At 37.9% G+C, this 21,779-nt stretch overlaps 1 protein-coding gene across 2 annotated transcripts in view; it reads left to right on the top strand.

Moving 5' to 3' along the window:
* Nucleotides 1-21,779, top strand: part of BABAM2 (BRISC and BRCA1 A complex member 2) — a 162,803-nt gene that overhangs the window by 128,502 nt on the left and 12,522 nt on the right. For both annotated transcript variants that reach the window (XM_063390839.1, XM_063390840.1), the window contains exon 11: nt 12,606-12,759. In XM_063390839.1, the coding sequence (XP_063246909.1) occupies nt 12,606-12,759 (154 nt within the window). The remainder of the gene's footprint in view (nt 1-12,605; nt 12,760-21,779) is intronic.

Raw genomic sequence — 21,779 nt, 5'->3', positions numbered from 1 at the left:
GGTGAAAACTGTTCTGCTTTATATATTTACTATGGTATGTATATAAAGTATTCAGAGGACCTTAAATAGGTCAGTATAGAGCAAGAACTGTGGCAAATCAAATGAAAGAAGCCATAGTAAATTTTATTGGCATCTAAATTTTGGTTAAAATTTTAGGTTTGAGATTGAGATTTAGGTGTGATTTATAACACTAACATGAGTCGTATTTCCTTTAGAAGATGTATTCAGAAGTTCCCGAAATAACTTTGGTATTGTTTTGCAACTGTTTACATTGAGAGTTACAAACTTGTTTGGACACTAGGAAGCAAAAAACATTAGAAGTAAGTTGAAATTATTCAGAATAGTTTTATTGAATAAAGTGGGTTAAAGAGGCAAGAAACAGAAAAACAGTTCTGAATTGCTGAAGCCAAATAACCTTAGGACAACTTCATATGCTAAAACAGAAAGACTGGTGCTGTAGTTACAGAATGAAGAGCAGAGTCTAGCCAGTCTACCTTAAAACACCAAGGAGCTACCTAGCTGCAAACTTAATCATTAGACTAATGAAGCTGCTGGAGTTATTATATTAGATCAAAGACTAGTCAAAGGAACTGTTTCTTTAGTGGTTTAGTTTTAAGAATTAATCAAGTGCTTTCAAATATAAGACAGAAGAAATAAACATTTAGAGAAGTTGATGCATCCACATGGGAAAGGAAATCGTTAATCAGGCCTACTGCTTTTGATAGTGATACTGTTTATGAGTATGTCCCAGTATGAAGCTTTGTAAGTAAACTTCAATGGACTGCTCGCTTTTCAATGGACTTTCTCGTCTTGTTTATAAATCAGCTATGATAGTTTTTGGAGACAAATATTTCCTTGTATTCTTGTTCATGTATACAGTTTATGTATTTATACCATATATAAATTATAGCATCATTTAGGTTGGAAAAGACCTTTAGGTCTGGCCATTGATGCAGTAACCAGTCAATATTAGATAAAAACACAAGTTACATTATCTGTGCATAATTAAGAATTAAGTAGCATTATTGTTGTAAACACAACAGTAGAACTCTGAATCAACCTGTATTTGGGCTTTTCAAAGATCAGTTTTTATCCTGCAAGATTTTTAGGTCATCGGCACTAAGGTGATGGACAGAAGCTGGACCAGTTTGCAGTAGCAAATGAAACAGTTCTTGTGTTAGTGGTTGTTTAAGATGTCTTGAAAAGGAGAAACATTAAACTACAAAGGGTTTGTTTCACTGAACAATATTTTAGGTGGTGGAGAATGTTGAAGGCTGTCAGAATTTGTATTTCCAGTCTGTTGGGATCTCAATCAAAGTGAAGTTGGTTGGGAACATTTGCTGGAAGTGACGTTGGCTGACTGTAAGGGATTTCAGCTTCTGTGTGGGTAATGCCACTGACCCAGGAGTTCCAAAGTGCTGGTCGTATAAAAGCTCAAGTTTAATTAGTGAACATTGTTGCTATGGAGATGCCAACTTAAGAGGCTTTTTGTCCACCCTTTAACTTGTCTGTGCAGTTAGGTGGTTGTCTCCATTAGAGGATAGATCAGGATCAGGCAGCATCCCAGCAACAAGAAAGGTTTCTAACAGAAGAGAGAAGCAAGCAAGGACCTAAAGCATTAATTGGCTAAGGGGAGACTATACCTATGAGTGTCAGGCTTTGGGTGGACACCTGCTTCTGGATTCAGGGGGTTCTGGTGGATGTTACCAAGACCAGCTTTTTCTTGTTTGGATATTGCCATCTGCACACGTTTGTCAGTTTTTTCAAGTAAAGTTGTGGGAAAAAACCCTTGTCTGCCTGAGCCATGTCCTAAGAAAAATAGGCAGGTATTGAGTGGAATATTTACATTAGATTGTTTCTGTGAGCTTTTATCTAATGAGGTGTTTTAACTTTCTTATGTAGTGCTGCTATTTCATTCTTAACATTGTTCCTTAAATGAAAATGGGAATTTACTCTGAAAACTAAAGAAGGTAAAAAGAGAACATGACCATGTGAATAAAAAGTGGTATCTGGTTCTGTCAGGAAAGCAGGATAGTTCAGTAGAAATGCCAAGCATAACAAAATAAATGTTTCAGGAGTCTGGAATGAGAAGTTCAGTGCTGATCAAAACAATCTGTAAATATTGTATAAGGCTGTCATTTCATTCTTAAATGAGAAACTGTACATTAACAAAGCCCCAGTGATGTAAAAGTGACTAGAGAAAATCAAAATTGGATCTTAGGTTGGGAATAAGCATAGAAGTGTCTTTCTTTTGGCACTCTTCTCCTCTGACTCAGTACTTTTAGTTGGTTCCATGTATTTCTTTGAATCTGGTCTTGCGAGTTCTGAAAGCATGTTCTGCCTACAGCAAAATATACCCTGAACTGACAGGGTTTCTTCAAAACTTTGTACCTTGTTCCAGTCACTCAAAGCAAAGCATTCTCTGGGACATCTCCTGTGTAGTGAAGTGTGTCTTGCTTACCAAAGTCAGTGAAAACTGCAGGTACACTGCAGTGCTGTGGGTCAGGCAGTGTGATGGAAAAGTAGCCTGAGTCACAGGCACACAGTTCTGCACTAAACTAGGCCTGGGCTTAGACAGTGGCTAATCACAGGACTGAATTGTAGCATTTGGAAAATTAATGAGTCTTTTGCTGATCATTTTTCTCCATGGTGTATTTTTCTCCTTCATTTCTAAGGGATAATGCCAAGTAGATTGAGTTTGAAATTTTTATTGAAAGCTGGCAATTTTATTTTTGACATTAAAAGTACTTGAAACATTCTGTTCCGTTGATTGCACCTTGGCTATTTACTTGTATGTGAGCCAAATGAGATTTTTTTTAATATAGGTATTCATAATGGATGCAAGTAAAACTGAAAAGTGGTTTTCTTTTCCTCTTTTTCACTTCATCTAGGCTCATTTTGTTTTCATGTCACTCAGTATAAGCTAGATGTAGGTTTCTAGTTGTAACTGCAGAAAAGGGGAGAATGGACAGCAGACAGCTCATAAAACTTGGTATGGACAGCAACAAACAGGAAACAACAGTTGTGATACTAATGAAGCTTTATAAGAATCTTACAGGTGACCTGATATGGGTGGCCTGGCAAGGTATTTTAAAATGTCATTTTGCTGTGGATATTACTTTTTTAATTTCTGAAAAACACATGTATTTGCCACACTTTTAAAACTGTAGTATATTGCTGCAGACATTAATTGACATTCTTCCAGCAACTACAAGCACTTTAACAAATGGACTGAAAGATTTTGTAATAACTTCTTACAAAATTACACTTTTCAGAAAAGTGAACTGTTGATTTTTCTTATTTTGATATATATATATAGGGAGAGAGAGAGAGAGAGAGAGAGAGAGAGTATAACAACTATGTGCCCCAGTATATGGCAGATAACTAAAATTCTCAGAAAAGGTAGCTGACATGGAAAAAGGATATAATCCTATTTTATCCACTCAGTTTCTGAAAAGAAATAATTAGGTCACAAAAAGTAATTGACCTGGGGCAGGTCTTGAGTACAGGTTGTGGTGCTTATTCTTCTTACTCCATGTCTGGTTCATGTCTACATGTTTTGGTAACTCACAGGTAGTTTTTCTCTAAGACGAGAACTGCTTTAAAGGTGTGAAATACAGCAAGTTCAAAATTGCTCATAGTAGCAAGTAGAAAGAAAATATCTTGTTTTCAGTCCAGAAAGGACTTGATGAGCAGGGGTTTCAAGGATGAGTACAAGGTTCAATACCAGGCAGTGCTTTCAGAAAAGAAACAGGATGATACACAACACCACAGGATTATTAGAGATATGAAATTTCTAGAAATAAGAGTTGCATCAAGATAAGAAACATTTTCTGAATCATTCTTCCCTCTCTTTCCTCCTTCTATGCAATGACAATTACTTTTTCACCAAAATAATTTTTTTCTAAGAATCCATATGTGACATAACAATAGCACACAGCTAACTGCTGAATACCTTTTATGAAATAGATAAATATAATTCATTTTGGACTAGAAAGGAATACACCTTGGTTTAGAGATTGAACTGGTCACAAAGATGCATAAATGTCAAAATGGGGGAAGGAGGAAGTGCTTAAGCTGCTTTTCTGCCTCCTTTGTCAGCAGTCCCCCTACCCCATTTAGCAGCAGTCCTATCTTTTCCTAGTCATCCTCTTGCTGTTCCTGTAGCAGCCCATCTTGTTGTCCTTAACTCACCTAGATTCAATTCTAGGTCAGCTTTGACATTCCCAGTCCTGTCTGTGCATGCTCAGGGAGTGTCCACATTTCCTGTGATTCCTTTTTCTGTTTGAGTTTTATCAGGAGTTCCTTGCTCATCCATGTAGGCCTCCTGCTGCTAGTGTTTGCCTTTCTGCTCACTGGGATAGACTGTTCTTGAGCTTGGAGGAGGTCATCATGGACCCATCTTCTCACCAGGACCATTATCTCATAGGAGTCTTCCATGGGAGGAGTAAGATCCCTGAACAGCCTGAAGTCCACTCCCTGAAGCTTAGGGGTGTGATCCTGATGTTTGTCTTACATCATCCTCAAATGGTGATTCACAAAAAAGCACCAAAAATGGCTGGTGGTCTAGAAAGTGTGTCATAAAAGAATATATTCTATAAAGTAGTTCTTCAGGTCATTAAAAAGCAAGAGAAGGATAAGCTTTTAGACCTGTGTAAGGTGGCTTGAAGAGTAAAAGTGGTGATTGTGATGTTCAGGAGTGGAAAGATGCAATGGGCCTGTACCTCAGTTAAAAATCCCTGAAGTGCTGTAGTTGGCTAGTTGGGCCAGATGGGATCACACTGGGTTGGGTTTTGAAAGCTGCAAGCCTGCAAGAAGCAAAGGCTGAAAGAACAGGATAGCAGGTGGGGCAGCAGAGGGTCCTCTCGACCTGCACAATAATGTCACACTGACCACAGGTGAGAATGAAGTAAAACAGTTTCCTTTCAAATCCCAGGCAGCATTTAAAACAGAAAAAACAACTTATTTGCAAGCTTCGTAATATTAATAAAAAGTTGATGAGAGAAGACAATGGTTTTGGACTTCTGCTTTTCAGGTAAAAACATGGTTTAGAAGTCTTCCTGTCCAGTTGGAAAGTAACGTAAAACTTCTCAGCGATTAGCAGTGTATCTCTGCTCAGAAAGCAGAGGAGTATTTTTTGCAGCAATCACCAGCCTATGCCAAGAAAGGGCATGGCTTGCTTTTTACACATATAATAACTGCAACTGTATTTAAGTTTCAAGCTTCAAACAATTCAGATGGAGAAGAGACAGCTTTTAGTCACATCAATCTCATCAGCACTTCGAGAAGTTACTATAGAAACTGTAACAGCAGAAACAATAAAAGGAAATAAAAACGGAAGGAGGAGGGAATGAAGATCTTTCAGAATTTGAAGTAAAAATAAAACAAAAGTAAGTAGCTGAAGCTGGTAATAAGAAGCCTTTTTCTTAATTAAGATAAATATGATTACAGAAATTAGAGAAGGAAAAGACCTGTAAGGCCATTCTGCCATTTCTTTGGGGTCAGTACAGGATTGGGAGATATTCCACAGGATACTTTTAGGAGGTAGTCCAGTCTTGCTGTAGAAGTCCAATAAGAGTATGACATAGGTGGGATGGGCAATGACACTCAAAAGCAAGAAGATGTTATAAAACTATTTTCAGAATAAGTTATAGCTCTTTAGCATAGTCTTGCACCACATAGCTGGAAACTGCTTGAAGAATATCTTGATTTGATGTGTTACTTAGTTCCTCTGTAAAATTAAACCAATAGTTAGATACTCTGTCTGCAGCACATGACTGTAACTTCAGTCATTCAAAATATTTTTATCACATTTTTGAAAAATGCTGGTTTGTATAAAGGATGGAATTCTTAAAAAGAATTACAGGGTATAATAAAGACATGAGATATTTTTACAACCATATAATAATGCCTATGTTGGAAAAAATCAAACCAATTGTAATCATAAATTTAGTTGCCACTGGTACCTAGATTGTATTATAGCTCCCACTCTCAGTGGAAGGAGAACCACAAGGTGGATACAGAAATGTCATACCATCCTCCTCAAATAAAAATGGGTTACATTATATTTAAAGAAACCTAAACAGACAAAACCAACTAATAAAGCAAAACAAAGAAAGCTAATTAAACAAATCTACTCTGTAATGTGTCGGAATAATTTAATCCATCACAATTCATTGTTTCCATTTTGCCTACAGTGGTTTGTCTTTTATTGTTTAGTATTGTATATTCTGGTAAAAATAGTTTTGGGGGTTTTTTTGAGTATTTACTTGTATGTCTATAGTATTTATTTGGAAGTATTTTGTACAGAAGTCATCCTACTCATTTACTATACAAGTGTTGACTTTGCCAATGGGGTGGATATTTCCCGTAGCAAGGGCAGACCTAATTATTTCAAAACCAGCTGTGATTACCAACACACCCAGAATGCCTTAAGTGTCTCAGCTAAAATTCCATAAAGAGCTTTTCCTTTCAGATTTGAAATTTTCAAATGTTGATTTCAAAATAGCATCTTCCTGCAAAGAACTTGTTTTTCTCTAGAAGGGATGTCAGCCCTAATAATATTTAACAAATTCAAATTCCCGTGACTGCGCTCTGTTGAAGTCCCACATTAATGCCATTGATATGTTATTTGTCATCCTTGCTTTCTCATTCCTGCAAGAATAAATCATCACACACCAAAGCAGGATAGCTGTGGCATTCAGTAATTCCTCGTGTATTTTAAGCCAAGTTCTCCCTTTCATTTTTTGCCAGTAGAATGTAGGCCAAAGGCCTTCGGCACACACGAGTCCAGGAAAGCTTCACTAGGCAAAGTAGCCTGAAATCCTGCCCTGAGGAGCTTTGTGTTAGATGCTACAGCCCTCAAAATGCTTGTGGCTAAATCTGTTCAGGTTTCTCCATAGGAACCATGATCAATATGATTCCCAAAAGGCCGTCTGCACTGGAAATTTTCCGTAAAAGCTGAAGAAAGCTCTTTTTCCTTGAAGCTAGGTAAAGATTTTTCACCCATTGTACAGGCTGTCTGAATCAACCTTTTCATAGAAGTCATGTCAAAAAATCTGGTAGAAATCTTCTTTTAAAATAGGGCTTGAGAGATGTGTAAGTGGTACTGCGTAATATGATATATGTATTGCCATTGAGTTGCACTGTAAATTTATGTGGGTCTCATCCACATCAGCACAAGAAAACTGCAGAGCTCTGAATTCAAGGAACTTTTCAGTTTGAGGCCGTGCATTCAAATCCACTTTTTGGATTTGGTTTTTCCCGGCAGTGTGAGCTCAACTGCAAGTAAGGCAAGGAGAATGTGAAATTCAGTGAACCAAAAAAAGAACAGCCAGAAAGATGATGAATATGTACTAATAAGAGACAGAAATGCAGTTCTGGAGCCTGGAATATGTGTTTCCTGTTTCCATTACTTACTTCATCAGAAGTACTTGAGTGCAGAGGCAGTCTCTCGCCAAAGCTGGATGATAAGTAAGGAGTGAGTCAGGGAATTTTGGGAAGAGAACAGCTAGTATCAGGCTAAGATTATTCGGTGTTCTCTGGAGCTTTGAGTTTGGCATATCCTTCTTGGTTTTCTGGTGAAGCAATTCAAACGAAACCTCTCACATGTCCAGTAATCATTGATTTTGAAGTATATACTGTGGCAGTCAGCATTGGAAGGACTTGTGTTTGACTGTGTAAAGTATTATCTACTAGTCAGTCTCAGAAGAATTGCATCCCACAGGCTGGCATTTGGCATCAGTAAGCAGAATGACTGTTCTATCCTTGTTCTTTCATTCCTGATCTGGGATCCCTAAAGAACCTCTCAACTCACAAATGGGCTGTGCAACCATTTTTAAAATATTTTATGTAGCTAACATCATTCTTATGATGATTAGAATCATCACATTGAAAAGCTCATGCAGAAATGAACACATTTAATTGGAGCAAGACTTCAGTGTTGTGCAGCAAGTAAATGCAGAGGGAGAGGGTCTGTCAGATGGGAGAAGCCAGAACAGTGTCTCCTTTGGCCAGCTCTGTGCAGCCTAGGACCATTTAGAACGGGGACTACTGTGTTATCTTCTTGTTTGAAGGCTGCTCTATAAAGCAAGTAGGAATTGAACTAAGGTTGTGCAGGCCATGAAATCTTGTCAAAGCAGAAATCTCAACAATAAAATATCCAGATCACCCAGTGTTCCTGAGTGCAAAACAAATTTCAGGTGCAATTAACTGCTGCAGTGTCAAGCATCCCAAAGGTTAGTAAGATAACCAGTATGGCAGCATCCAAGGATTAAAATTATAAATCCAGTGAGTAAATGTTGGCTTTGATGAAAACAAATACCTAGATTTATCCAGTGCCATACTAAGGATAAATAAACCTTTTCCCTAGAACAGAGGAAGAGTATGTGGAAAATTTTTTAAATGTTACTGTCTAAGTGCTTTGAAATATATTAATGGTCACCATGCATTTCAAGCACGGTTTTGTTTTCCCATCTCTTTTCTCCAGTGCTTAAAGGTGGAAAGAGGGCACTATGGTAAACCTGCCCTTTTCTTCTGAGCATTTTTCCTTCAGAAAACCTCTAGCAGCACTGGTACATGCTTTTTCTGAGACATTCCTTCCGCATTTCATATCCTGTTGAACGAGTTGTAAAATTAGATGCTAAAGATACTATTTTAAAGTTAATAGGATAGTCAAAATCAACTCAGTAGTTGTTGACATAAGCTTAACAAACTAGGTAACCTGTTCCTGGCTGCAGATTGCTGGTTTTTTAAAAAAAATGAACAATTCAACCTTACAGATGCATTGCACAGTTCATTAGTTATTAATAAACCAAGATTTTGGCTTTAAGATAACTATGTTTTGAATATATGTACGCATTAAATACTAAGTCAGGAGAAGCAAATTTGTGTGTTACTTCTAGCTAGTTTCTTATGTTTCAAAAAGAGAGCAACTTCAACTATTTATAAACTGTAATTAAGTTTCTTTACAACATGACTCATTCTCAACAAGCAAGTCCTTTTTCTTTTGCTTTCTTATGAACTGTGTGGGAAAATTAGGGTTCAATCAGTGAAGAATTTACTCAATGCTTAATTACCCATAAACAGCCCTCCAAGTTCTGCTCATGCAGAGCTTGCATAAAGACATGATTTTCCCCACACTATGGCTGTCTAAAAAATGATCTGTAAATTGTAATGTAGGAGAAAGCAGTGTTTTACTAGATTCTTTCTCCAGTCTGCTTCTTTGAGTTCCTCTTACATTAACAGTGTGATGCTTAGGAGAGCCAAAGTAAGAAGTCATCAGATTTAAATTACTTTGAGCATGGAACTAAATTAGAAAGCTTTACTTTCCTGAATGAGCTAATTGTTTAAATTTTCCAAAGGAAATGTTTCTATTTCTGCGAGAGAAGGGGTAAATGGGACTTCCTCTGACATAATTTTCATTTTGAATCTTGAGTTTGACAGCAGCATTTTTGCCTTCATAACCAAATATTACTGCTTAACTGCATGACTTGTATAAGCTTGCTAGTTGAAGTGACTCACTTACGCAGATGAAGTTATTTTTAGGGAGATAATTTGCACTGTTTAGAAGAGAGGAAAAAAGGGAGAGAGAGTCCTACTAAGAGCTAGATCTCTCATTATAGTTTACAGAGCTCGTGAACCCAGCATCCAAGCAAAAGATGACTAAGCAAGGGGTCTATTGGTACTTTCAGGAATTTACAGACATGAGTCATCTGCTTATTTTCTGCAGACATATCACCAGGGTACTTTGTGAGTCAGCTGTTATTTGGAAATAGTACTTGTATTCAACGTGAATACGTTTTTGTAGTTCTTAGGTAACTAGCATGCTGAACCAACACAGGCTTTTAACAGTTTGCCTAGTTCAGGTGCTAATTTACAAAACTGATGTGTTGGGTTTAACTATGATGCATTTTTCATGGCAAAGTGTGAATGTTGTCTTGCATGTAATTACTGTAACACCTTAGTCACCTTCGATATTGCATGAAGGCAGACCTGATTTTGTATTAATGTAGAGACTGAGAGTCAGACTGCCTACACATGACCAGGTAAAAAGAAAAATTTTCGTTAGCAAGCTGTGTGTGATTATGAGCAGAATTTGACCTTTCATGTCCAACACACCTTGCCAGGATTAATTACCAGTGGTATTTGCTTATTTTTTCGTTCTGTGCACTAACAGTGTCAATGCACAGTCATCACTGGAACGGAAGCAAGTTCTTGCCTTCCTTTGGTACTGCTGAAATAATAGCTGGCTACCTTGAGATATGTATAACACTTGAAACTCAAGGCTATTTCCTGTTTACAGGCCTTTTAGGTGTGGTTGTGTTCCAGAATTAGGGACAGGTCTTTTGACTTGGTCTGGACTCATCCACACCTTGTATTAAGGAAACACTTGGGTTAGAAAACTGGAAGTTTGGCAATTTCAGATGAAGGGTATTATTATAAATCAAAGGCAGTTTAATTTTTTGAAAACTCTACTTCAGGGTAATACTGCTGTTGTGCAGATGTGGGATGCACAATTTTGAATCTGGCTTGATTATCTGATTTATGTGATCGGTTTATAATGTGAGTAATTCCTGAAAATTCCTATACAGATTTTGGTTAATGGAATATATTTTGGTGGTACCTTCTCATAACAAATGCAGGTGTCACTGTAGTTGAGAGCACTGCTTTGATTATCCATTTTAAACAGCATTTTTAGTGCTAGGTACTTTGTTCTGAGAGCCCACCTTTAGTTTTAGGTAACAGGGAAAAAAACTGTTGCTGCTTTTATGTGTTATGTAGATGGCAGTTTTGAAGGGAAAGTTAATGGAAGTTAGAAATTCTCAACTAAAAAGTCGAGTACAAGGACAAAACTATTACTTGAATGCTTTGATAAAGTTTGTTATTCCTCTCACTCGGTGATAAAATACAAAAGTACACAGACTTCGTTTCTCTTAAGGAGTTGGTACTTAAGAATGAAAAAGATCTGCTAGAGAAACAGTTTAAGCGCTCAGAGCTGAAGTAGTATATTTATAAGATTAAGATAGAGAATCAGTCTTCTTGTTTCTTTACCCTTTTCCATGGTGGAGTCCTTCAGAGACCGAGGCGTGCACACCATTTGTGAGGGGAGGAGACAGCTGGCTTGCTGATAAATGGCCAGGTTACACCAACGTTTTTCAGGGTTGTTATTTAGCAATCACATTATAAAGAGGAATTCAACAGAGCAATCTTTGAATCTAACCTTTGTTAAAGCAGTGATCTGCCCTCAAATTAGCAGAACTCTGCCCATGTCATTAGCACTTAACTATGTGCTGGAAGCTGCTGTGTGGGCTGACTCACCCGGGCTCTGGGGCTGTCACGTGTGGCTCCGGCGCTGGGTCATGAACCGAGCGGGCGCTGCGCTGTCCTCCGCGGGAGGATGTGCTGGAGTTTGGGAATAGCACATTTCATTTCGTGGGATTGAGTATTTAGATGGGATTAGATGAACTGAGAAATGAAGGAACTAGCAGGGTGATACGAATTTGGAAAATAAAACCTGTTTTACAGATTCCTCAGTCTGTTAGCAGAGTTTTCATAGGAAATGCTGGAATCTCTGGAATTATTTAAAATACAATTCCATTGCATTGTTCTTTCACTGTACAGAATTTAAAAACTGTGATTTAGAGGATAGCAAAAAGTACGGGTTTAGGTGCTTTATAAATGAAGCCTACAGCTTTAAAAGAAATTAACATTCTTCTGTTAATTTGGGTGTTAGACATGTCATATTATTCATTCAAGTCTGTTGTCATAACTCAGTTTATAACTACAGATTCCTGAAGGCTCCTGAAATAAGAAGTAGACCAAAAAATAATACAAACTATAATTCTAACAATGAAAAAGTTAAAAACTAATTCTGACTATGAAAACATACACAGTTTCAAACTGTTGTAGACTTATTTTATTGTTCACCGGACCTAGCTGATCATGAGACAGTGATAAGCAAAGGGAACTAAGAGGTTCTGATTTTTATTTTTAGTGGGATATTTTGGGTATTAATGACTTTGCAGTGTGTTTTTAGTTTTGTGGGTGTTTTCTTGTCTGGCAGATGACAGCAAGTTGAAATCTTTTCCAGCTCATATGACTGAATCTTTCTACATTCCATATCAAATCATTTGACCACTTTAGGACACAGACAGCTGTAAAATGAGGATGATGATACTTTTGATGTCCATGAGGACACTGAAATATATTTATTAAAGCAGATAAAGATAAATTAAGTTTTTAAATGGAAAGCATAACACTGTATTTTGTGGGTTTTTGAAAGGGAAGATTTCCCTATAAATAAAGTAATTTTTTTTAATAACTAAATAATCCTGGTGGAGATTTTATGATTAACATAGCAGTACACAAGCTAAAATCATGTACTTTACAGAAGTGTTTTGGCAAAGCAAAGTGTCCCATACAGCAATAGGTTGGAATCATTACTTATAAGAAATGCAGAAGAGTGGTTTAGAACTAACCATCAGTTTCTCCTTTTCTGACACCTTTAAACCAATAGAATGGTCTGATATACTCCCAATAAGAAAAAAAAAAGGAAAAAATACACTGGTATTTTTAATAACTCTTTTTTTCTTTTTGAATTGCAGTTGACCTGCCCCTGTACTTTCCTCGAGACCAACCAACCCTAACATTTCAGTCCGTCTACCACTTCACTAACAGTGGCCAGCTGTACTCCCAGGCCCAGAAGAATTACCCATACAGCCCCCGATGGGATGGCAATGAAATGGCCAAGAGAGCAAAGTAAGTCAGATTGCTGTTTCCTACTAAGCATTCCATGTGTTTCGTGGTCTTTGGTGGGTAGAAATTTCATGGATATAACTACATTTTCAGTGTTCCAAAAGCTGAACCTGTTCTTGTTCTCATACAGTCCTGGCATTCCTGTAGATGCCTGTAGACAGATACTTACTAATCATGCTTATTACATTAGTGCCAGAGGACTGAACAAAACAAGACTCTTTCTGCTGGGCTTTGTATGGCTCAGAGTGGTGACAGTCTCTGCTCCAGAGAATGTAGACGAGACAGCCCCCAGCAGGAGAAACCTGCATGGAAGCAGTCAGTCTAGGTGACTCGCTGGGGTTGTGTGGGTGTTGAGGGGACCCTGAAGGGAAGCATGTGAGATGGAGAGAGCAAGGAAGAAAAACCTGAAAGATCTGGAATTATGCTGTAATGAAAAGGCATAGAGGAACAGGAGGAAGTAGAGCAAACCATCATTCCAGCATAGGAGGCAGCCCTATCAGATCTTGAGAAAGTTATCTGAAAGTCTGAATATCTCTTGCTTTATTGCTTTTTTGTTGGATGGAAACAGAGAATCGCCGTCTTCGTCCTCTGCATTTTTTCTGCAAGCCCTTATTTTGGGCTGAGGAGAGATCACTTCAGTCTGTGTTTCCCTTTAGATAATGATGACAGACAGGGCAGCCTCACAGAGAGGTTCTGTTGCAAGGGCAAGCTGCCATAGGCAGTGGTGTTCCCAAAGCTGGATACTGTCCCTGTCTTCTCGTGAAGCAGAACGGATTTTACCTGGATGGGGAGATACAGGCAGCAGGCTTGCTGCAGTGTTTTGGTTTTGCTAAGTGTAAAAATGTTAGAGCTGAGATTTAAGCAGGCTGATTATCAGTTGTTCAATATGTAAAAGCATCAAACTGCATAAATCACAAGGCGTATTGGGATGAACATTTTGAATGACAGTCAGAAGATTAAATTAAATCAGCAAACATGCATAAAGAAGAGTTGAAACAAAAATTGTTCAAGCTGAGTAAATCAAATGAGTGGCATGGTCAGAGACTGTAATTTGGAAATGATGGAAGCAAATAGCAATTGACTGATGCATTTGTAGATTTTTATACTAATTTAAATTCTATGGAAAACATCAAGTTAGATTTGATTTGGGATTTTAATATGCACTGTAATAAAATATTTTTTGGTAAGATTTGGTTTTGCCACCATACTGTTTATAGGAGCACCATTTCTTGATCAACTATGATTTTTTTGTGTATATAGAGTTCCTTCTTTTCTCTAGCAGGATATTATGTGTATTTTGTTGATTAAAAAAAAAGAAAAATAAGAACAGTAACTGGAAGCATAACTGTGGCTTTTTTATGACCATACTACAAAATGCATTTCTTTTGTAGCTGAAAGCTTACAAGTACCTATGTGCTGTCTGCTAAGTGCATTCACTAATGAGTGGGTGTATACAAATGGACTTCACTGCCCTGCACTTGAAATTTAGAAGTATTACAGCAGTTCTCTTTAAAAAGCAGCAAATGTGTACACTTACTATCACATGTACGTTTGGTGAGGTTATTCGCTCTTACGTTTGAACCTCTGCATTTAAGTTTTACGCTTGATACGTAATATGAGAAGGAGGATGAGAAGCGGGGGAAGACAGTGTGCTGAGATGTCTGAAATAGCAATCACTGAGCTGCAAAGACAGAGAAACTGCTCCCGTTAAAAGCGCTTTGCTTGCAGGAACAGCTAGTGATTCCTGAGTAGGCACCAAAAATAAATCTGTATCAAGGAAAGTATGATGTTATGATGCATGTGAGCGTATTTTAAGGAAGATTTTTAACACAATTGAGCATCTTATGTAAACAGTGCTTAAAATATTTGCTAGGGCTTCTTAGAATAGGTTAGTGTGTTTCAAGATAACCAAATAACTTCTTATTCTACTTTATTTTTACCACAGACATGTTATGGACCAAGGATATGGGAATATACGTTGATATGTAAGAAAGCATTCTAATGAGATGTATTAGTTCAAACAACACATGAAAACTTCCCAAATAAAAACAGAAAAAAAGAATACATGATTTACCCTCTAGAAACAATGTCATTCTGCTCTGCTGAAGTAAATTTAGCCCTGATTAAATGAGAGACAATTTGTTTGTGTTTCTAAATACTGTCCATTAGGTTTTGCTTATATATAGTCTTTTTCCCTCTTAGCATAATGGTCTCCCAAGTGCTCAGCATTCTTGGAGACAAAACATCTCTGTTTATCTTCTTGGCCATTGCTCTAGGGCTGCAGATCTCCCACTTGATATTCCAGTATCTGACCAAGTTCTCCACCCTTCTTAGACTTCAGAGATCAGTGTTCACCATGTTCCTCACTGGAGCTCAAGACACAGTCAGGCATAGCTTTTGCTGCTCTTGCACCAGCTGTAGAAGCATCATCAAGTTTGAAATGGCATCAGTCACGGATTTCCTCATCCTCAATTTTGGCAAGCCCTGCCTCTGTTTTCAGCAACTCAACACAGCCTGTTTATTCATGGGCAGAGCTGTCATAAGTTCATTCCAAAGGGACTTTGATTCTGTGCCCAACCTTCTCCCAAGGTTGTTTTGGTGTGGGTTGTTGATTTTTTTTCAAAACAGGTGAGCCCATCCAGTTCCTTCAGTGCAGAGACTAAACTTGAAAGTCTTGGTATCCTTGCTTATCTCTGTGGCCCCCAGCAGAAGTAGCATCTCTTCTGAAGTTAGGACTTAACCCTTTGCTGTAGGCTTGAGACAGTCAGTAGTAACTGTAGGCAGGAGCAAAATCAGTTCCCTAAAATGCATACATATAAAAGTAGATTGTATGCATTCACACCTAGAGACATATCACTTAAATCTAAAAGGCAAATTCTTGTATCAGAGTATCAGTTTAGCTGGATCTTTTTTATTCAGAGAGAAAAATCGCCCATGTTCTTGCTGAAGTTACTGGACCAATTTATATCTGTCTGATAAAGTCCATGAAGACAAGCCTCTTTCCTGTGTCCTCTTAGGCAGATTTTAAAATCACTGGGCTCCACTGCAGCCCACTGATTTAGATTCCTCACTGAGAGATAGCATCTGGTAACTGAAGCTTGCTATTGTCTTAGCCCAGGGGTTGCCCTCTGGCTTTAATTCTGAAGGATGAATGAAGTCCTGATTTAATAATGTGATTTCAATTGCCTCCAGATTGCTTGTTTCTCATCTAACACAAAAATTTAACCTGTTCGTCCAGCTAGAAACAGGGAAACCAATAACAGTAAAGTTTTCTTACAAGCTGCTGAGATGCCATTTCCTCTCAGTTGGTATCTCAGGCTTTGCCTCTTGTAGGTCATTTATTTATATGTCTGTGGCCTCCTGCATAAGCAGCTTCTCCAAAAGTTTTGGTCCCAAAATACAATGGCAAGCCTAAGAAAATACAGTAAATTATGGAAAGTTAGCAGCCTTGTTTGTGGTGTACGTGTGAAGTAAAACATCTCTGTGCAGTTTCCATGGGAAAGCTTTCTTGTCTTTTTGCTTAAATAGGCATTCAAGTGTACATAAATGGAGTCTTTAAAGAACGTGCAGACTCGAAGCCTGGGATTTTATGAAGGAATACTGTAAATAAAGCATGTTTGTTTATACAAATGGAATTCAGTTCTTAGATGCACTCTGGCCCAATTTCTGTCCGACCTAGTGCTGCTCTGTAGACTTAGATTATACTTCAGGGGGAGAGCAAGTTAAAACTCAGTTTACTCTTTTATCCTACATAAATCCACCTACTCATCATTAAAAATAGCAGGAGCATGGAAAACTGGTATCACAATAAGAAGTTGTTCCAAGAGTTCATATTCCCCTTTTTTGACAAGTTGGCTGACAGAACAGATTTCTGAATGACAGTGTTACCCCTGACCATTCATCGGTGGTCCCTGAATGCGGTGTAAATTTTATATATTCCTTAGGGCATCCAGAAGATTAAGGTTTCAAAGGGTCAAGCACTCTCAGCTTTATATTGGCTGTTGCTCTGCCATGAGGTCAAGAGCACCTTCAGAGTCCATGCAGGTGCATCTTGTGCAAGCCACAGCTGCAGCTTTGCCTTGCTGTGGTTGGGAGGGGTCAGGCTGGTGAACTGGGCCACAGCATTTGCAGCCTCAGCAATACCTTTTCCTCAAGTATCAGCAATTAGATGATGTGTATCATGTGTATAATTGAGACCCCACTACAAGAAAGACCTTGAGGTGCTGGAGCATGTGCAGAGAAGGGCAACAGAGCTGGAGAAGGGTCTGCAGGACAAGAGCTATGAGGAGCAGCTGAGGGAGCTGGGGTGTCCAGTGTGGAGAAGAGAAGGCTCAGAGGTGACCTTATCACACTCTACAGCTACCTGAACAGAGAGTGGAGACAGGTGGGGGTCGGCCTCTTCTCCCAGATAACAAGTGATAGGACAGGAAGAAATGGCCACAAGTTGAGCCAGGAGAGGTCTAGTTTGGATCTTAAGGAAAATTTCTTCCCCAAAATGGTTGTCAAGCCAGGCTGCCCAGGGAGGTAATGTAGTCACCCCCCCCCCACAAGTATTTCAAAGGTGTGTGGATGTGGCACTTAGGGACATGGTTTAGTGGTGGGCTTGGCAGTGATGGGTTAATGGTTGGACTCAATGAACTTAGAGGTCTTTTCCAACCTTAACAAATCTGTGATTCTATGATTACATTTACAGATTAAAATATTGCATTTCTTAGTCTAATAAAAGGATATTTGAAAATAAAAAGGGACAGTGGTTGCATTGCTGTTTAGACATACCAGTTTTAGTATATCAAAGGCTTGCTGTTCTATTCAGTAAATTTTGTGTGCCCTAATGATTTTTTTTGTTATTTTGACATTAACCAGTTTCAACTCATCCATTTTTTTATTATTATTCAGATTCCTGTCACACTTTAGGCAGAATATTTATTACTATATTTCAAATTCTTTAAAAATAACAACTTTCATAATTTTTGTGAAACTTTTGAGTTCCAGCCATAAATCTCACTGTAAAATTTACGTGTAAATATTGCACCCTTTTTATATCTTTTCATCTTCTTTTTTTATCTCTCTCTTTTTATTTTTCTTTGGATTGTATTTAAGGGTTTTTTTGCTTATTTGTAAAAGTATCAAGTTGTATTTGCCTGTATTATGTGATTTTCACACACATTAGTCATCTTTAAAGAGCAGTTTTCCAAAAATTAACTTATTTGTATTATATATACTCACCTCACCAAACTTTTGCATGACTGTCTTTGTTGCATGTTATCTTAAACATAAAATGAAATTCATAAAAATGAGAGTAAGGAACAGAAGTATAAAACCCAGGGACATCATTCTTCTCTAGGTGTGTGTGCAAGCGTTCAGACATTTGCAAGGCTCAGAGGATCCTTTCTGAAGAAAATGCCAGCATAAGTACACCTAAAGGCTGAGGTGGCGAGCTGGGTCGCTTGTTTAGCTCTGGTTTCTGATAGTTTTATATCAGAAACTGAACAGAAGTGATTTCCTTGCCTGAAATGGAGTAAAGCTGACATTTTTTGCCGCTGGTGGCCGCTCTTCAGAACAGAAAAGGGGCAATACACTGTGACAGCCTTAACGAGAAGAGATGGGGCGACCCAGACGTGTGACGCTTACAAAGGAGTTTATTTGATTTTGTAGACCATTAAATCAAAACTGATTTTCTGTGGGAGTGTCAGCTGATCAGAATTATATGGGAACAGTAGAAAGAAAAATGAGAAAAGCTACATTTTGTTAAAATACTTAGTGATTGCACTTGGCCTTGGAGTGTGTTCTGCAGTTGATTTACCAGCAAAACTTAATAACAGAATTATTTTGACTATAAGATGCAGCAGGTGAAGTAGATAGGACTTTTAATTAGAATTTTCCCAGTACATTCCTTTATTTTTACATAGTTCTTCTGCATACAGTACAGAATACAGCACATATACATGATAGTTGCACTTCTTGAGTCATATTTTTCATGTAGTTTTCTTTAAATGTCTCCCTGGATAATTAAGTCTGACTCTTAAGTTATGGTATGTTAGTTTCTGACAGGTGCCTGCCAGGGATCTTCAGTGCTGTCATGCATTATGTGGATTTCAGCCAAGACAGAAGGGCCTGGGTATTTGTTTCTGGTCACTTCTCATTAAAGCTTTGACTGTAGGAAAGAAAAACAACTATTTAAAGATGAGGAGTATAGGTGCTATAGGAAGTGCATAGAAATAAAATCTGTTAGGCAATTAGTTTTTCTGTGATTTTGTATAGATACTCTGTATATGTGTGAACTGTACATATGTGCATTTTTTGATATATAGTAAATATTCTTTCTGCAAAAAAGTATTCTCAGATATTGACAAGAGAAATGCACAGAAGAGATTGGAGAAGTTGGCATGGTATAAGTGGAATATAATAGCACTTTGCTGGAAGACAACTGCTTTGTAGGAATGAAAGGTTAGAATTTAATGTAGGTGGTTCTTGGATAACTGGGATTAAGTGGCATTCTAGAAATACTGTGAAACACAGTCACTGCCTGATTTTATTAGAGAACTCCATTATACGTTTATGAAAGCTGCTAGTTCTATATTAGAGCATGAAATTACTGTTAGGAACTTACGCAAAAAAATGTTCTCCCTTTCTTGAGAGGAAGGGGTAGAGAGAAATACATGGGTTTGGAAGGAGCTGACATTTAATAGCCCAGATAAATACTGTTGCATGATCAGCTATAAAATAAGCAAGCAGCTAAATAAAAATAGCAAGTGAGCTCCACAGTCTTGTCTTTTGAGTAATACTCGTAATTGTTCCATTAAGCTAGGTAAAACTCTGCATTCATTTAGCCCACTATCCTGTCTGTATAAATAGGTAGTGTAGTGGATGCCTGTGGAAAAGCATGGCAGAGCATGTAGTTATATTTCCATTGTATGTTCTACCATCCTCAAGGATTTCTTTATCCAGTACTGGTACATTTCTGTTAAGTAATCTTACTTGGCTTTCCTTCTATTTGCTTGCTTTTTGAACCAACATCATAAAATTCTGTGGCAAGGGATCACACAGGTGTGGTGTGAATAACAAACTCTGTTGGCTTTTTGCATTCCTGCTTCCTCCTAGCTCAAGTTGTTATCCTCTACCTCTTGCATGAAGAGAGGCAGCAAATAGTTAATCTACTGATCCCTTCTATAACCTTTGTTTTATGAACTTCTTCATGTCTGTTTTGTCACCTTTTCTCTTGCTCTGCTCACTCCTTCCTTCTCCAGAATCTCCATCTTTCTGATCACCGTTATCCCTCTTCTTTCTCCCTTTACTGTTTCTGTGATTCTCCCTCTGGGTCGGGAAGCTGCCTGTTACTCATGATGCATTCACCATGCATTTATATGGTGATGTAGTGATATTGTCTGATTTACTCTTTATTCTGCTTCCAACAACATCGGATTTGTTTTTTTGCATACAGATGAAGGCTACTTACAGTGTCATTTTAGCACCAACATCATCTTTCTATCTGTTTTTCAGAGTCTGTGTTTTTTGTGGTAGTAAAATCATATCATTTTCCACACATATTTCTCCTTTCATGTTTGTCAGTATTGACTTTTCACCTGGTATATTATCTCCCAGTCTCCTAGAACAGTAAGAACAATCTGCAGTTCCTCGTAATTGTGTCTTATTTTTCAATCCCTGACTAAATTGTTAACATTAACAAACCTTTCCATCTTCCTTTGCTCACTTTTGCATATCATGTAGGAATATGAACAACATGGGTCACAACACCCATTTCTGTGCCCTTCTCAGGTGACTTCACTCTAGTGGTATTCATCATTTATTCCTGTCCTTTTCTTTGTATCTTGGCGTGCTGTTTATCCACTCATGAATCTTTTCTCCTTCTGCGGTAGTTCAGGGGTTTTTATGCCTTTGAAAACTTTCACAAATATCTGTAGGTAAGTTGAGCAGTGCATGTCACTTGAATTTTTCTTGTCCATGTGGTTTTGGTACTGTAAGAAAATAGGAGACTTGAGAAGGACAAGTTTGGCTCCTACCCAATATATTTACTCAAGTCCACTAATTTTGGCCTATTTATGAATTTTTATAATAATTTCTATTTACAGTCTCTACCAATTTGTAAGATATATACATGAGATTCATTCAGTCAGGGCTCCCTCTAATCCTCCCAGACCTCCAGACCTTTTTTTAATTGACATCACACTTCTCTGGCACCAAACTGTTTTAAGCAGGAGGTTACAAGCTGTTTAAGAGTTTAACTTTCTCACTCTTGAGTTTTTCTAGAACTTGGGTGTGAATGTAATCTAGGGCTGCTGATTTGGTTGTGTTTTGTTCATTTGTCCATTACCACTCCAGCTGACACTTCTGCATGAATCCAGTCTTTTGGTACATCTCTTGGAAAGCTGGATTCTGGTATGGCAATCTCTTTAAGCACCTCCATTTCATTTATTCTTTGTGACTTTATTTCTTCTGAGCATTCTTTTTATTTTTTCACCACATTTTGACAAGTGTTTATGTCTAGGGACACAGCTAATTTGTTCCTCAAATTAGTTTTGTATTTGTTTTGTTCTGCTTTTACCTGTTAGCATTAAGGTTTATTTCTGTCTGGTTGTCCCCTTTGGATGGGTCTCCAACCTTTTGAGCTTTTACTTTTACTTCAATAGCAAATATATATATTTTGAATAGCAAAGAGAAACAACTGCTTTTATATGTTTTATATAATCACAGATGTGTGGCATCTCATCTGTTTCCTTCTGGCTGGTTTGTCCTAATGAATATCAAGGAGGTTTCTTTTATGGTTTGGTATGTTGCCTTCAGCCCCTGTTGATAAGCAATCTGGCAAAGGAAAGTGGATGGCATGATGAAATCAGTGCTTTCACCTGCAACAAACTGTTTTCAGGGATGCTGGTTGTCAGACTCCTTATGGATGCATCTGTGGTGTAACTCTTCATTTCTGCCTCTGAACTGCAATTAAGGAATTCAGTAATCTCTTAAAGATCATTCAGATTCTATTATTACTACTGTGAGCTCTTCTATTC

The sequence above is a fragment of the Prinia subflava genome, chromosome 2 (genome assembly GCF_021018805.1).
Source record: "Prinia subflava isolate CZ2003 ecotype Zambia chromosome 2, Cam_Psub_1.2, whole genome shotgun sequence".
NCBI lineage: Eukaryota > Metazoa > Chordata > Aves > Passeriformes > Cisticolidae > Prinia > Prinia subflava.
This window is presented reverse-complemented; position numbering and strand designations above follow the sequence as displayed.